The sequence below is a fragment of the Apium graveolens genome, chromosome 2, assembly GCF_009905375.1.
Source record: "Apium graveolens cultivar Ventura chromosome 2, ASM990537v1, whole genome shotgun sequence".
In the NCBI taxonomy this organism is placed as follows: domain Eukaryota; kingdom Viridiplantae; phylum Streptophyta; class Magnoliopsida; order Apiales; family Apiaceae; genus Apium; species Apium graveolens.
The window spans coordinates 239,346,939-239,364,901 of NC_133648.1; the positions used below are offsets into that span (position 1 = coordinate 239,346,939).

General features: G+C 33.9%; 1 protein-coding gene and 2 non-coding genes across 3 annotated transcripts; all 3 read left to right on the forward strand.

Moving 5' to 3' along the window:
* Window positions 1–614: 614 nt before the first annotated feature.
* LOC141708223 (rRNA 2'-O-methyltransferase fibrillarin 1-like) lies at window positions 615–4,237 on the forward strand. Its single transcript, XM_074511739.1, has 7 exons — window positions 615–777; window positions 1,042–1,325; window positions 1,861–1,956; window positions 2,034–2,111; window positions 2,209–2,385; window positions 3,562–3,630; window positions 3,884–4,237. Exons 1-7 carry the CDS (start codon window positions 762–764, stop codon window positions 4,058–4,060), a joined length of 897 nt encoding a protein of 298 aa, XP_074367840.1. The 5' UTR covers window positions 615–761; the 3' UTR covers window positions 4,061–4,237.
* Window positions 2,695–2,766, forward strand: LOC141709962 (small nucleolar RNA snoR60). Its single transcript, XR_012570510.1, has one exon. It is a non-coding gene; the product is annotated as a small nucleolar RNA snoR60 (small nucleolar RNA).
* Window positions 3,049–3,120, forward strand: LOC141709963 (small nucleolar RNA snoR60). Its single transcript, XR_012570511.1, has one exon. It is a non-coding gene; the product is annotated as a small nucleolar RNA snoR60 (small nucleolar RNA).
* Window positions 4,238–17,963: the final 13,726 nt, after the last annotated feature.

Consider the following 17,963-nt stretch of genomic DNA (forward strand, 5'->3'; position numbering starts at 1 on the left):
ATAAATTCACATTTTACTATAAATATAAATAATACTTTAAACACATATATATATATATTTACATATTTGTGATTAATAATATTATTTATATACTTCGTTGCATAAATAATGAAAGAAGATATAATAACTATACTATATATATTTGGATATCATTGTTATGAATATTTGTATATCATTGTTATCATAACAATGATAAAACATATTATTTTATAAACATGTTTATTTTTTGCCGAACTTAAATGTTTTCAACGAAGTAATGTTTTCATAAAATATTCCATGTAAACTAATACATTTTTACGATGATCTAGTTGCTAACACATGTATTCTTCGGAATCTTTAATAATATTCGATCCGATTTAAATTAGAAAAAAGCCCGATCCGATCTGATCCGGTCCGATCTGATCCGGCCCGAAAAAATGCCCGGTTAGGCCCGCCTCGATGGCCCAAACAGACTCTGACATTTCCGGAAAGCTCGGCCCACCCCGGTCAAAATCAAAGCCCGAAAAGTCCGGTCCGATCAAAGCCCGACGGGCTTTTTAAGGCCCGATCAAAACCGGCCCGGTGGGCCTTTTATGCATTTCTGTACCCAATACCCAAGTACACAACAAACAATTATATTCCAAAACAAAAAAGAAATACAGAAGCAGCAAAACCCTAAACCCTAATATTTCGCCTGCCTTGCCTCTATAAAGAAACATAAATCCATCTCTCTCTCTCTCGTATTAAAACCCTAATCCCCAAATTAAACAGCCGCTATCAACATGAGGCCTCCTAGAGGTATGTATCTATTTTCACAAAACGTTATTACTCTAAATTGTATGTTAATTTAGAGATGGCTTAATTACTTTATTTATGTATTTATAGACAAGCTTATGAGTGTGTATCTATATGTTAATTGTCTGTTGTTTTGTGTTAATATATATGCTAATTTTAAATTCAGTTCTCGTAACTAGAATGCTTAATTACTTGAATTTATGTCTATTTATGTGTGTGAATGTATGTGTTAATCGTATGTTTGTTTTGTGTAATTACAATATACAGGACGTGGTGGATTCCGTGGTGGACGAAGCGATGGAGGTGGCCGAGGTAGAGGACGTGGTGGCGGTGGATTTGGTGGAAGAGGTGCTAGTGATAGAGGCCGTGGTCGCGGAAGAGGTGGTGGTCGAGGAGGACGTGGTGGTGGAATGAAAGGAGGGAGTAAAGTTGTAGTTGAGCCACATAGACACGAAGGTGTGTTTATTGCTAAGGGGAAGGAAGATGCGCTTTGCACCAAGAATATGGTTCCCGGTGAAGCTGTGTACAATGAGAAGAGAGTTTCCGTTCAGGTATAATTTATAAGTTATTTACTTTTAGTAATGTGGATAAAGCATTGTGATTGTTTTAATTGTTCAGTTGTCGTGTTTGAAATTTTGGTTTATAAATTGTTTCATTGGAGTTTATGCCTGCTGAAATGAATTACTGGAAGTTGTGGACGCTGGACGGCATCTTAATGCCTTTCGTTATTTTTGTCCATTTATGAATGATAGTTTTTTTAAATTATTGAAATGCATTTTGGATCATAATAGGGTTATAAGTTTATTGAGCTAATGTGTTGTTCTTATGATTCTGGATGATCCTGTATTGTAGCTAATGCATAGTTGGAACTTACGTAATCATGTGGTGTGCGGTGTGCCTGTCTGTGTAGGATAATATTTGAAAATTTACATTTGCGAGTCTTAAAGATGGTGCATCTGAATGCTATTTCATTTTTTTCAACTTTGCATAAAAGATATTATTATTCTAGATAGTTAGATTACTTTATTCATATTGTTTTCTAGCGTTTTGTATTGTTTTTTTATACTCTGTTTTTTTTCCGAAAAGAATGAAGATGGAACCAAGGTTGAGTACAGGGTCTGGAATCCCTTCAGATCGAAGTTGGCAGCTGCCATTCTCGGAGGGGTGGACAACATCTGGATTGTGAGTGTTTTGGCTTATGTTTGGCTTTGTGTTTCATAATATAGTACTTTCTAATTATATCATCTCCTTGGTTACAGAAACCTGGTGCTAAGGTATTATATCTTGGAGCTGCTTCTGGAACAACCGTGTCTCATGTTTCTGATCTCGTTGGCCCTGTAAGCAGTCCTTTTAATAATAGTTATTGTTTTGTTCTCTTTATAGAAATTCTTTTCACAGATTAGTACTTAACTTTTCTGTCCTACTCTTTTGTAGTCTGGAGTGGTGTATGCTGTTGAGTTTTCTCATAGGAGTGGTAGGGATTTGGTTAATATGGCAAAGAAACGTACTAATGTTATACCTATTATTGAGGATGCTAGGCATCCAGCCAAGTATCGTATGCTTGTTGGAATGGTAGATGTTATATTTTCAGATGTTGCTCAGCCTGATCAGGTATACTTCTTCTGGCTGTGATTAGATTCTTGTTCCTTTGTTTAGTTCGATGACTCAGTTTAGTGTTTTTAATTAAATCATTTTGGTTTAGTGTGTCAATCACCAGCTTTACCAATTTATTAGATTATATCCTATACTACTTTGTTAAACTTTCTTGGGTGTTTCAGATATTTTTTGTGAATTAAAAACTACAAGAATTCGAGTAGATGGTTTGTTGTAGTTTTGATTTTGAGCTTAAATCTGGCTCAACAATCTGTTATTTAAATAGTATTTTTGTTTATTTGTTTAAGTTTGTAGGGTTGTTTGAAATAGCAGATGATGAGCTTACTCGGATTCCCCTTCAGGACTTTCTGGATGATGTAAAACCGAGTTTCTGATGCTTTTATTTTCTTGTTTTCTTTTTCAATTTTGAGTTATGTTTTTTAGTTTTTATTTTTTTGGAGAACCAGTCTAACACTGAATCTTAAGTCTAGCAATTTTAAAACAATAATGCTTTCAACAACTTGTTGCTTTAGATAGCATTTTTCCCTACTTTGTTATTCTTTTTTCCTTGGTAGTTCGTGTTAAAAAATTGTTACAAAATTTACTTTGCTACTGGTTACCTCTTGAGAAATATGGTTTGTGCAAAAAAGGCAACTACGATGTTCTATGCAGTTGTTCAGCAAGCTGATGATGAGCTACTCGGATTCCCCTTCAGGACATCATGGATGATGCAATAACCGAGTTTCTGATGCATTCTGACCTTTTCAAAAGTTCTTTTCTTTGCAATAATCTTCTAAATTTCGCTTGCTTGACCTTGACGATAATTTAAATTTTTTGAATTGGAACATGTAAATTCATTAGAGTTTTAGCAGGGATTGTTAGGATGACAACTTAATGAAGACAGGGATAAAATTATGAGAGAAATTATGTCAATTTACTATGCAAGCATCTCTTTGAAGTTGAAGTTCTGTTTCATGCTGTTAAGTGATGATAGATAACTGTTGCATAGCATTAGTTAGATAATCTAAATGCAAAATTTCATTTAGTATAAAGATAATGTCCAACTTAATGTACTGAAGTTCAAATATAGATAACTGTTGCGTTGTATTTTTGTTTGTGAATGAGGGTCGACCCAGGTATAAATTTCTTTTAAGCTTGTCAGTTTCTTATTGTTATCTGCTAACTTATTCTCAGGCTAGGATCTTGGCTTTAAATGCCACATATTTCCTGAAAGCTGGAGGCCATTTTGTGATATCTATCAAGGTACTGTAGTTTCCTATTGAACGAGAGCTGAATATGTTGACAAGTATTGTAATTTATTGTTCTTTTGCTTCATCCTATATTTTACGATTTTCCCCCCACTCTTTACCCATAGTAGGTGCCTTTCCAGTCTAGTTATTACAAAAGTTTTCCTCTTGATCTTTTTACTAGAATTTTGGTGATGTATCATGTCAGTACAGCGCTTTGTATATGTTAATCACTTATGATAACATACTTATTTTTTGGTAATTTACAGGCAAACTGCATCGACTCAACTGTTCCGGCTGAGGCAGTTTTTGCTCAGGAAGTAAAGAAACTGCAAGCTGATCAATTCAAGCCATCAGAGCAGGTCACCTTAGAGCCGTTTGAAAGGGACCATGCTTGTGTTGTTGGTGCATACCGCGCACCAAAGAAACAAAAGGCTGCTGCTTAATTTTGTCTGAACATAGCAGTCTAGTGGTTATATTTTTTTCCTAGCTACAGGTTTACGAAATTAAAATATCAGGCGGTTACCTTTTTTGGTGCTATGGATTATGATGTTAGTGATGATAATATAACCTTTCACAAGATTCTCTTTTGGCTTACATGTATGTGATGGGGATTGACATTACTTTAAATTAGCCACAGAATGTTTTTGTTATCTTTTTTTGATAATCAAGTCTACAAAAATTAGAAAATAAATTACTACAGTGAGGATCTCTTTAGGTCAAATTGATCAAGTTCACTAGGAAAAAAATGACTTGCAAAATAGCAGATACAATAGCACAAATTAGCCTTCAGTTTTAGTTAGGCGCAATGTAAATGAGCACATTTCATCTAGGAAAAGTCTTTTGTTCTGTACAGGAAGTTGCATTCTATTATAATATTTGTGTTTTTGGTAGATGATAGTTGTATTTGTATCATGTGTTTGGTGATGTTGCAGTTAGTATAGTCATGTAAATTGTGGGATATAATCTGATCTTATTTAATTTGTTCATCTTGGTTCTTTTTTATTCCTATAAATTAATCATTTATTGAACAATTTGAGGACTTGCTAGTTGCTGCAAGTGTCGGGCAGTTGCAAGTGGATATTCGATAAAGTCACATGCTTTAGACATTTATACCCCGTAGTCATTGATATTGAAATTTAACTCTACATGTATTATCTTTGCACCGTGTTTACACGTAGGGGTTCGGTGTGCAGGAACCGTTTGCCACATATGAATTACAAAATAAATGATTTTTTAGTCCTTGGATGAATCATCGACCCTGAATAAAAAAAAAGGAATTTGTATAATATATCCCAAATTAGTATGTTATTTTACAGATGTATTCTGTTTTGTTTAATAATTATTAAAATATCCCAAGGTTAAATTCTAATTATTATATAACTCATATACATATAATTAGTTTATATATTTGTATATTTATCTACTTAAATTGACTAAAATATATATATTTGTATATTTATCTACTTAAATTGACTAAAATATCCCCAACATTTTACAGATAAGTTAATAAATTAGGGATTAGTTTTAAGTAATCACGTAATATGACCCGCCAAATTTTTTTATGTTAGGTGTCTACTCCCGCTTTTACTAGTTATTTTTTTATATCAGGTGTACACTCCCGCGTAATACACTTCCCCTAACCTCCTCTCAGTGTTTTATCATCATTTGTATTCTCTCATAATTATGGAGAAAGAGAAAATTCAAGAGATTATATCATCCAATCCTATGAGGTAATATTTCTTGATTGTTTATTTGTTATTCTCTTTTCTAAAATTTAACAGTTCTAATTGATTTAATAATATAATTTCCTTTTGTTAATTATAACAGAGCTTCAAGATCAACATTGATCTGTAACCCACAAATTAGGTGTGTAACACCTAAAAAGTTGATTTGTCAAACATCTACCAAAGTATACACTCCAAGAAAAAGTTCACGTTTGGTTGAAAAAGCTAACATACTAAAGTAAAATATTTCAAGGATGGTGCTGGATTTTGAAAGTCATGTTGAAAAGTCAAGTCTAATGTCTGAAACCCGTGTTGCGAGTAATCAAGATTTTGTGAATATGAATGTTGATGGCCTAGATCCGAATTTCTGAAATTTGGTCTCTGAAAAAGTTGATAATGTTGAAAAAGCATTCAGTATGATTCAAGAACCAATTATACAACTTGAGAATTTTGGAGAAGATGATTGTCATCCTGAAGATCAACTATGGAGCCAACCACTTATGTATAGTGAGGGTGAAGATGATAGAGAGTGGGATGAGTTTCTTTATCATTTTAGCATGAAAAACAGAAGTGTTGATGAAGATAATGAGAAAGAAGTTGAAGGTAATTTTCCTACTTTAACAAAGCAAAATGTTATAGTTAATGACAATGTGCCATTTGAGAACTTTTCAAATATTCCAAATAGTAATGTTAGTATTGGGCCATTGTTGAATGATAGTGATTTTGATGATTTTTTTGCTGCTGATTTGGTGGATCCAGAGTTGTTTTCTGAACCAGAAAATGATGAACAAGTTGTTTATGATAAAATTGAAGTAGGTTTGCAATTTTTGGACAAGACTGATTTTCAAAAATATCTTAGAAAATATTGTGTATCTAATAGGATAGTATGCAAGTTTCATAAAAGTAACAATATTAGGATCAAGGCTGTATGTCAAAATTTTGGACAACCAATCATGTGTCCCTGGTTTGTATACACACGGAAGATCCCTGGTGAGCCAACTTGGAGTATAAGAAAATGCGACCTACATCACACTTGTGTTGGAGATCCTAATGAAAAGAATCCAAGTACAAATCATGAGTTTGTGGCTGAGTATTTGATTGAAAAGATGAAAAAATCACATAGCAAAATTATACCCAAACCTAATGAGATTGCTGATGAGTTCTGGGCTAGTCACAACACCTTAATTCCCTATCATGTTGCATGGAAGGCTAGAAATAATATTTTGGAGAAAATTAATGGTAATTATGATGAAAGTTTCAAACTAGTACCAAGCTTATGTCAGATGATTACAAGAACCAATTCAAAGTCAATTGTAACCTACACATACAACTGGCACATTTTTTAGTTTATGGTATTCTCTGTTTTTAACTTATGATAATTAATACATACTTTATTAAGTTAGTACATAAAGTAATATATATTAGCATTAAAACTACAAAACAATACATATTTAAGTGTTTAATATTGTTTTAGTTTTAAAATTAGTAGATACTTTTTTTCTTTCAGAGAAATTAACTTCATATATTAGTACAATATTGTTGTAGTTTTTAAATTTTACTACATGTTCTTTTCCATGCAAATTAAAATATTTGTAAGTGTTAATATTGCTCTGGTTTTAAAAATGTTTACCTATTTTTTTCTTTTTTACTAATTAATACATGTTGTAGTATAACACTACTTTAGTTTTAAAGAATATGTACATATTTGTTTCATATAAATTAGCACGTATTTAATTGTTGATATTAATTTAAATTTAAAAACTTGTACATATTTTAGTATATTTGTGATTTAGCATTCAAAATTAATATATATTTCTTTTCTTTACTACAAAACAATACATATTTAAGTGTTTAATATTGATTTAGGTAGATACTTTTTTCTTTCAGACAAATTAACTTCATATTTTAGTACAATATTATTGTAATTTTAAAATTTTACTATATATTTTCCATACAAATTAATATGTATTTTTAGCTAAAGTTACTAATACTTATAACTTTAATTTATGCGTGCTTTAACTTTTCTTTTTCTTGTTTCAGTGAAAATAAAACTTTTGAGTCCGTAACAATATCTTTTGATGCACCTATGAAGGCTTTTATTAATGGTTGTAGAAATGTGGTCGGTCTTGATGGATGTCATCTTAAGGGGAAGTATGGTGGATGCTTATTATCAGTCACTACTCTGGATGGACAAAACGGTTTGGTGCCTTTAGGAATCATGATTTGTAAAAATGAGTGGCTGACAACTGGTTCTTATTTTTAAAACATCTAAAGCCTAGGTTGGATGAGCATCCGGTAGAGACAATCAACTTCATATCTGACAGGCAAAAAGGATTGAGGGAAGCCGTTCATAAGTTATTCCCCACTTCACCACACAGGTTTTGTTTCAGGTTTGTAACTGTATTTTGATATTTCTTGTTAGCTAACCTCTGTAATACATGATTTTGCATTAATTTTTGAATTGATCACAGACATATGTTTAAGAACTTCAAATCACATTTCAAAGGTTCTAAATTTCATACTATGTTCTGGAATGCTGTTAGAGCTTATAAAGCTAAACACTTTGGGGTGATGTTCTTCATTACTATTTTTTTGTAAATTCTAATAGTTTTCATTAATTAAAGAATGCTAGATAAATAATTTTAATTATAGGCACACATAGATAGTATGATGGTGGAAAATGTTAATGTTTTTGAGTACTTGATGGGAGAGGATCCTAAAAGCTGGTGTAGGGCTTTCTTTGATCATAACAGCTCTTGTGAACACTTGAGTAACAATTTCTCCGAAAGTTTTAATAATATGATTACGAAAATTAGGGAGAAACCTGTTTGTACATTAGTATTAATGTACGATCATTTGGTCATGGCGTTATTTTTCAAGAGAAGAACTGCATGTGTTGGTTGGGATTCTGGAGATTTGGTTCCTAGCTCCAATAAATTACTAAAAATATTGTTCAAGAAAACAGGGGAGTACAAAGTAGCAGGAGTTGTTGCTGGCAAGGTTTATGAAGTTAAAAGCATTCACTCATCAATTTTCACTATTGACCTTGATAAAAAAACATGTAGTTGTGTGCAGTGGCAGTTGAGAGGTTTTCCTTGTCAACATGCAGTATGTGCTTTGCAACAGATCAGACCCAATTAGGTTGAGTAAGTGTTCAATTTAATAAATAAATAATAAAATAGTTGTTAGTACATGTCAATATTATTAATTTAATTTTGTGGATTCTCAGTTATTGTGCTAGATATTATTATGTGGATAATTATAAGATAAAATATGCATCAGAGATGGTACCTTTGGAAGGTCCTGATGATTGGGAAAAGATATTTATATTAAAGGGTTGCTATATTAAATTATATAAGCAGTTTTTTAAGATAACTAATAATCAGTATATTTGTTTGTGTAGCCTGGAGCAATTATTGTCCCACATTTACTGATTAGAAAACAAGGCAGACCTAGAAAGAATAGAAGAAAGACTTATGGTGAGACATTTCAGGAGAAAAAAACAAGGTGCTGCAGCAAGTGTAAGCAACCCGGGCATAACAAAACTACATGTGGTGGTGGTCCTATAGGCTCTAACTCAAAAAGAAAAAGGGTTAGAGTGGAAGTTGATAGTTGAATTAGTTTATTTGGATTGTTGATTTTTTTTCATAGTTATGTTAATTACTTTTGAAACTTTTAAATTTTTTTAATTGTTTTGACTGGATTTTTCATGTGGTATTGGGCATCTATATATTTACTTTTGTAAGGATGATGATTTTTAGTGTGAGACACAATTAAAACAAATAGTGTGACATTGTTAAAAAGTTTCATGGCAAGAATATGTTATAATTTGAATTAATTAATTAAGTATTCTACATTTATATAATTTTACAAGAAGTAAGTAGTAATATTTAAAAATATAAAATTTATGAAGTTAATACTAAAGGTTATATATGTCATACAAAAATGTTAAATAGTAAAATTAACCATGGTTAACATAAAATTGTTAAAAAATTGAAAATGGAATATATTTATAAATAAAATTATAAATGGGACATATTTGTAAATTCATATTTAAAATGGGACATATTAATAAAAAAACTCATAAAAAAATAGTCGTTGGATGAATCATCGGCTCTAAATAAAAAAATAGTTATAAGGAATGTAGACATTGTCTGGGATCCGGAAAATATTTTTTTTTATCCTTTTATGACCGCGAACATTATTTCCGATTGTGACTTTGTGTTAATGCAAGGATCCATTTTCACTTAGTAAATAGAAATTTACTTTAGGTCAGCGGTCCGTCTCTCCGGACCTTGACATTATCCGCGGTCCCTACAAATATGCTTTTTAATCATAACTGTTGAATAGTTGACTCATGAGATAAAAAGGTGTTTGCTGTATAAGGACGATTTAGCCGATAAATCGTCCGGTTGATCGGTATTCGGCGAGCCATCTATCTATTTTTCGGTAATCGGCAGAAAAAATGTTTTTCAGAAAAAACGGGTCAAACCATCAAGAATTAGGTCAAAACTCAGAAAATCGGGGAAAATATGAATATTTAGGCAACAAATATGTTCACTTGGAAGATGACTTGGAAGAAAAAATGGGAGAAGATACGACGGTGGACATGGAATGGGAAGAAGACGAGCTGCACTATTTCCAAAACCCCCTTTCTTTGATATATTTAATATAAGATATTAGACAAGCTAATAGTGTTTTTATTTTAACATAAAATTGAAAATATAAAATATGTTTTAACGTAAAATTTAAAATGAGAATATACATAATATTAAATAATATTAAATATAAAATATACCGATTTTTACTCCGATTAATTCCTAATCGGTAGCTCAACTGATTAATTTCAATTTCAGATTTTTACAACCGTTGTATGACCTAATATTCTGTCTATAAGGCTCTCAGTCATATGTACGTAGACGGGTAATATACTTGTATCCTTAAAAAGACTTGGTCTATATTTTTTTATGCAACTTTTGAATGAGTTCCGGTAATTTTGTAAAGATTGAATGAGAACTCGTAGAAGTGTCAGGATTAGGCTGTGCTTATTTATGTTGAGCATGTAATTCTATTGATATGCCTACGAAGGGCTTGAAGATGATCACATGTTTGGCTATGATGATGCCAATTTTAATATAAAAGTGAAGGTCATTGTTCTGGATCATTGATCTGGAAAGATTTACTCTGTTTGACCCCTCTTTCAATCCCGTGACCTCTAATATGTTTATAACATATATAATGATATATTAACAGCTGCCCCTCTTTTAAATTTTTCTATTTTTTCTTTTCTTCAAGATGACCAAGACCCGAATTTAAATAAATGATATAATCTTTTAGCTCATTCTGGTATAAATATATTGAATAATTGACGAAAGAATTTGAAGAGGGGGAAGATTACACTAAAGATATAAATATTACAGTAGCTAGTAAATAATAGATTTTTTTAATAAAAATAAGAGAAATAAAGAAATGCATGCATGAGTGATGTGTTTGTATGTACCCGTAAATTGTAATGGTTTGATCCTACAATTTGTAGGCCCAGAGAAACTATAAGTAGTAATGTGTATATATATCTTCTGACAAATCTTTTAAGTATCTTTCATCAGCTCACAAATTAAGTAAACATACTTTAAACCTTTACCTACTATTTAAGTCTACGTTTATTTGCAATGATTCTAGCTTGCAAAACATATACAAATTGCGCCATCTTTACATAATTAACTCGTAAATGTATAACTGATTTATAAAATAATTAAGCAAATATAATATTTTAAAAATGACTTTTTTAAAATTTTAGAGCGACTAATTCTCAATAGAGTATCACAACTGTGGTAGGTAGCGGCCATTTTTAATATTCTCACATTACGTACATGAAAATAATTTATGCCCCGAAAATAAATTGCCATGATTTATTGTTTAACTCAGCTTTCGAGTGACGAAAATATTAGAATAATAATGTAAGATCCTGCAAATGATATTTCTCATGATTCATTTTTTAATTCATAAATGAGATTTTGAATGAGAAAAATATAAGAATAATAATGTAAAATTTTAAAAAGGGTATTCATGTACCATGTTAATTTGTTAGATAATTTTAGATAAATCAGTTATTCATCAAATTATATATTTAAATATTTTAAAAGTAATAATTCGAGGCCTCTGGCCTCAGTGCGATGCTTACTTTGAATCACATTTGAGAAGGAAAGAAGTCGCTAAAAACAAAGCAGGAGAATAATATAATATGCTCGCCGAAGACCGCCAAAAGGAACAACTCTAGTTTTGATTTTTGAGAAGGTACTTTGAAATTATTAGTGGCTGTATTTTGAATAAATATATATGATCTCTTCATCCTACATATGTTTTAGTAATATTAATTTTTTTAATAATGTGTGTGTATATAATGCTCGGTAGTGCTTCACATGTGCACCAAATTCATTTGCATGGGTGCTTGTTAAGATTTCGAGACAATTGTCATTTTATGTTATATATTTAGGAAAATATTTTTTTATTTTTTTATTTGAAAAGCAAAAATATGTGAAATATCAAATTACTCCTACTTTGATATTTTGAAGAGTCTTTTATTGTGAATGCATGGGTAATTTTTTCTTTCCACTTCTTTTTTTTACTCTGAAAATAAAAAAATTACCTTGAATATTTATTGTTTATGAATAAATTTATGGGAATTTGCCAAATATATCAAATTTTGTAAATTTATTTGCAACTCTACTATCTTACTTAAAATCTTGCAAATTTATTATTTTTTTTAAATACAAACAATTAAATTGTAAAAATACAATTTTCATCTTCCCATTCTTTTTTTTAAAAATTTTCAGCCCTCTCTCTCACTCTTCTCTCACTATCTCTCTCATCCCCCTATCTTTCTCGTTCTACCTCTCTCATTTCATAATCCCTGTTGATATTATATGAGATTTACGTTTTACTCTCGAGTTTTAAAAAGGAAGGAAAGTAAGTGGAGGGTAAGTAAAGTTGTTTCACTTCCCTCCGTAATCGTGCTCCCGAGTTTTTAAAAGGAGCGAAAGCAAGTGTTATTGAATGCAAAGTTAACAATCTTTCACTCCAAAATTTTCACTCCAAACATGGGATGAAAGTATTTTACCTTCTAATCATTTACTTTCTTCCCATTAAAAAACTCGGGAGCAAGCCTTAATCCGGTGTTCATCTCTCCCTCCACACAACTCATCCAACTCCCCTTCCCCCAATTTCTCCACCTCCTCCGCCTCTTTTCGATTAGTTTTCTCAGTTTGGTTTTGCCGCTGATGTCTGCGTCGGCGTTGTGGTAATCATCGTCGACAACGGCATCATTTTGAGAGTCGGAATCGGATTCGTATTTGGATAGATCGAGACCTTCGCGGCTTTGCGAACCGCGAATAGTTAATTTAATCAACTAAATTATTATTTAAAAAATAAAAAATATTATTTAAAAAACAAAATTTAAGACTTAAAATAATTATGAACATTACATCCTAACAAGTATAGCAACACTCAAATTACAACAGCTTAGTGAAAAAAATGCATGTAATACAAAAATTTAATGTTGTAAATAGTCTCGAATTTTAAGCGTAATATATGAATGACGAGAACTTGAAATAAGTTTAGAACATTACTAAATACATGTATTCAACTAAAAAAGACAAATTGTTAGCTTCAAAAACTATACTACTGCTTTATCTTTCTCTCTCGAACAAAACTAATTTTACGGTTTCCCTTATTGATACTCTAATACTGCTAGGCAATTCTCGGCGCTTTAAATATTGTACTACTTGACCTATTATTCTTATTAACTTCTCATGATCGATCTCTTTCTGTTTCGATTATTTATGTAGTTTGGAGTTTGGACCATACGAGAAGAACCCACATTCTTGGTTCTCGGGTTCCAACATTGTTTTATTTTTTCTTTTGAAAAAATAGAGCGGTGAAATTTAAATGTGGTTTCAAGGATCTTTTCTAAGTCTATATTACTCTTTACAAATAACCTTGACTTGATTAATTGTTTGGTTTTCATTTTAAGTTATCTATTTTATGTTACCATTATAATATATCTTATCATTTTATCGGACAACTGTAGCATCTCTTTATCCCATAAATATTAATAAACAGTTTCATTTACAACTGAATGTACAATATCAAAAAAAGTATCAGGATTTTGAGGTTCTCTTTCTTCCACAAAAATTTTTATTATTATCTATTATAAAAGGAGAGCGGGTGTTATGGATAAAAACTTATGTTGTATTAACTGTTATATTTATTACTGAGGTTCGAGAGCTCAAGGTCTTTAATGGCTGCTCTCGTGTTTCGTAGCTTAACTCTGCATTTACGAGATACCTACGTATCTCTGTAAATTAGAAAATCAAGCCAAAAAACGTAGTTCTGATTGAGGGGTAGATCCCTTTATATAGATGTTGAGAGTCCTTGAATTGGACTAGGGATAGGAGACTTGTTGATCAATTTCTCAGACTTTGGATAGACTTAGAAGTCCTAAAATAGAGGAATCAGATTCCTAGTTGGTGTAGGTGCCCTTGAGGCTATCTTTCATGGAATTACATCACCATTAGGACTTATTTAATGAGCTGGTAATCCTCCCTATTTATTAATTACGAAATTAATAAATAATCAGAGCTTTGGGCCTCATTAAATGGGCTTCGTTATTGGACCGCAACTGGTCTAATTAATTCAGCATTAATTATATTTCTAGGCTAATTTTAGGCCCATATCATTTGCCCCCCAACTTCTGGAAAACCATAAAAGATTTCGCAAAAGTTAAGTTCATTTCTTCCCTTACAGGGTGTCATTTTCGCGTAAAGTATGGAGCGACCTACACATTTACAACGATTTGCCTTACACACGGCTTCAGGATTATTTTAGAATCTCTCTATCGTTTTCCTTACCTTATTCCTTCTTTTTAGGAATTTTATGGTATTTTTCAGGAATTTTCTCTTAATTTCTGAGATTTTCTCCTTAATTTATAGGAATTTTCCCTCAATTATGGGATTTTTTTTCCTTAATTTACAGGAATTTTCCCTCAATTCTGGGATTTTTTTCCTCAATTTACAGGAATTTTCCCTAATTTTCTGGGATTTTATGCTTATTTTCCCTATTTATTGGGAATTTTTAGCAATTTTCTTCATTATAGCCCGTTTTCTAATTAATTAAATAATCAGAAAAATAGGACTTTACTGCACAAGGCATCCTAGGCGTTGCTGATCCGCGCCTAGGAGACAATCTTCCAACAACGTCTAGAAAATATGCCTCCTAGACGCTGTTGGAGATCAATACTTCCTGGGCGCCGTTGATCCACGCCTAGGAGACAACCTTCTAACAACGTCTAGGAAATATGTCTCCTGGGCGTTGTTGGAGGTCAATACTTCCTGGGCGTCGTTGATCCACGCCTAGGAGAAAACCTTCTAACAACGTCTAGGAAATATGTCCCCTGGGCGTTGTTGGAGGTCAATACGTTCATAATTCTTAGGCGTTGTTGACCCACGCCTATGAGACACTCTTCCAACAGCGTCTAGAAAATTTGCGTCCTAGGCGTTGTATGAGGCCAATACTTCCTGGGCGTCGTTCATCCACGCCTAGGGGACAACCTTCTAACAACGTCTAGGAAATATGCCTCCTGGGCGTTGTTGGAGGTCAATACGTCCGTAATTCATAGGCGTTGTTGACCCACGCCTAGGAGACACTCTTCCAACAGCGTCTAGGAAACTTGCATCCCGGGCGTTGTTGGAGGTTCATACGTCTTTTCAAAATTCAAACTTTATGGGCTTCCCGCCTTTATTAGGCCCATTTCTTTTGGCCCAGACACGTTTGAGCTTCCACACGCTCATCTATATAAGGAGTGAAGTGTAAGTTCATTTCTCACACTTCACTTTCATAAAATTTCTTCACCTCTAGATTTTTCTACTCTGCAAATATTCTCTCAAGAATAGCCACCACAAAGCGATTTCCGGCTTTCTACATCACCGCTTTCTGGGCTCATTTTGAAGATTCCGTTTAAATCTTCATCTTCTTTAATTATTTTCAAGAGCTTTCTGGGTTTCAGTCTTCATCCATGGCGGACTCCGATTCATCACACTCCCAGGTTCCCCAAGTTGTTCCCCGTCCATCTAGGGCCAACCGAGGTAAAAAATCTCTCGTTCATTCCTCAGTTATTTTTCTTAGGGATCTTTAAACCGAATTTGGGCAAGCCTTCCCTAATATGTTACACTTAGATGCATATAATTATCCTTCTAGATTTGACTCGGAACAAGTAGGCACCATAGCTCACCTTTTTGGTATTTCTCACCCTTATAGGGTCGTGGCTCCAGGCCCAAATGATAGGGCATGTTACCCAAAGCCTGGGGTCATTCAGGTCTATAAGGAAACCTTTTATGCTGGTTTTCGTCTTCCTCGTCATCCCTTCATTTTTTGCCTTTTGACTGAAGCCCAGTCTGTCCGACCCAACTCAAACCCAATTCTTGGCGTTTCATTCACTATTATATGACCCAATCACGTAAACACGGTTTTGAGCCCAAAATTTGTGTCTTTCGCTATTTATTTAAGTTTGTAAATGCTTATGAGGACCAGGGATGGGTCAAAAATAGATCCTTGGCCCGCTCCTGCTTTGTCTCTGGCACCAATCCTGACTCGTATCCAACTTGGAAGAGCGAGTGGTTTTATGTGTTTCTGGATTCCGAGGAGGGTTGAGACCATTTTTTCAGGCCCAACTTCTTAAAAAGTATAGACGGGTCTTTAAGAGACCTAAAATTGGGGATAGATGAAGATGCGGCCATCACAGCTGATAACTTACATCATTGCGCTCTCATCCTTTCAGAGGGCAATTTGCAAAATTTAGGTCTAAGTGACCTAGGTCCCGAGGGTATTTCTTTCCCCTTTATGCTCCACTTTTTAACTCCTTATTTTTGTCCTTCTTCTTACGTGCCTATATCTTTTTGCAGCTAGGGAAGCTCTGGACATGATTTTCAAGAAGCGGGAGGCCCGTGCTGCCAAGGGCTCCGCTGTTGAGACCCACCGCGACAAGCGGGTTAGGATTGGTGACGGCCCTTCGGTCACGGTTAGAGAGGTCGTACCTACCTTTATATCCCAGAGGCCTCTTAGCCTTGATGAGGATACCTCTCCTTTTACCGTCACTTGGGGCCTTCAGAGGAGGGACACCGTGTTAGGGAGTTCCGAGACTATCGCTGGTTGGTCCGAGAGTGTGATTACGCCTCGTGACAGGGCTGAGATAGTAGAGTCTTCTGATGACTTACATATTGAGCGTCTGAGTGCTCAGGCCGTGGCTTCTGTAAGCCTCTTCCTTGTCTCCTTTTTGACTGTTTTTCAATTCTTTCATACTTACTTACTGTATTTGGATATGCTCGTGCAGATGAATACCTATCTCCAGGATGCCCTTTACAATATGAAGGATATGAGGACTAGCCTGACCATTGCTGAGAGAGATAGGGATAGGTACCTCAAGGCTTCGGAGGCCAACTTCATTCGTTTCCGTGAGGTAGAGAAGGAGCTGGCGGATGAAAAGGAGAAAGTTCGTAAGCTAGAGATAGATGCTCAGAGGGCCCAGGCTGAGGTGATAGCTGAGTATAAGGCATCTCAAGATTTTCAGGATGTCCTGAATGCTGAGTATGATGTTAACTTTCCGGAGACCTTTTCTAGCTGCTGGAGCAGATAGTGGAGGAGATTGGGAAGAAGATACCAGAGGTGACTCTCGCAGCCTATCCAGTCCCCGCTATTCCTGGGCAAAAGCCTCTTCTTGAGGATATTCCTCTCTCTCCTACTCTCACTACTTCCGCTGAGGCCACAACTGTTTCTCCTCGAGATGCTGATCCAATGGGAGCTAAGCCCGTTCCCCCTACTACTGCTGCCGATGGGGGAAACGATGATGATGACTTTTTCAAGGATCTTGAGTAGTTTGTTTTTCTTATTTGGCCCATCGTGGATTTTTATGTATTAACTTATTCGTATTTGGAACTTATTACCCTTCGGGGTTTATTATGTTATTTTAAGTTATTTGTTTGCTTTTCTACTATCTTTTTCAAGTACTTGTACTATTAGTTTGCTAGCCTTTTTTAAAAAGTTGTCCCTTATTTTTCCTCGTACTTGTACTAGAATAGATGAGCAAACTCAACCATATATAGTATGAACCAAACAGTTATAGGATAAAGATGAACCAAACAGTTCTAAAACAAGTTTATGGAAACTCTTGGAATTCATCCCTTACACAAGTCTTAATAATCCTCAAACTAAAACCTTACAGAATTCTAAACAATCCTCAAACTAAAACATGTAAATCCTAAGCGAGCAAAGCTTCAAGGTGCTTTTCAACCTACTTGTCATCTTGATAAGTGTGAATCGTACTTAATCATTTTACACGTAGTAAACCTTCAGGTTTTGTGCATGCCAAGTTCTCGGAACTTCAAAACCATCCATAGTTTCAAACTTGTAGGTTCCTCTACCTTGAACACTTTTGACCTTGTATGGCCCTTCCCAATTTGGGGCAAGCTTCCCTTTCTGCCCTACACCAGAAGCTTCCATCTTCCTTAAGACTAAGTCACCCTGTTTGAAGAACCTTTCTTTAACCCTTAGGTTATAATAGAACGAAGCCTTT

Coding starts and splice junctions, on each gene's coding strand:
- LOC141708223 (XM_074511739.1), top strand. Junction 1,957..2,033: donor GGGTGGACAACATCTGGATT/GTGAGTGTTTTG, acceptor CCTTGGTTACAG/AAACCTGGTGCTAAGGTATT. Junction 3,631..3,883: donor ATTTTGTGATATCTATCAAG/GTACTGTAGTTT, acceptor GGTAATTTACAG/GCAAACTGCATCGACTCAAC.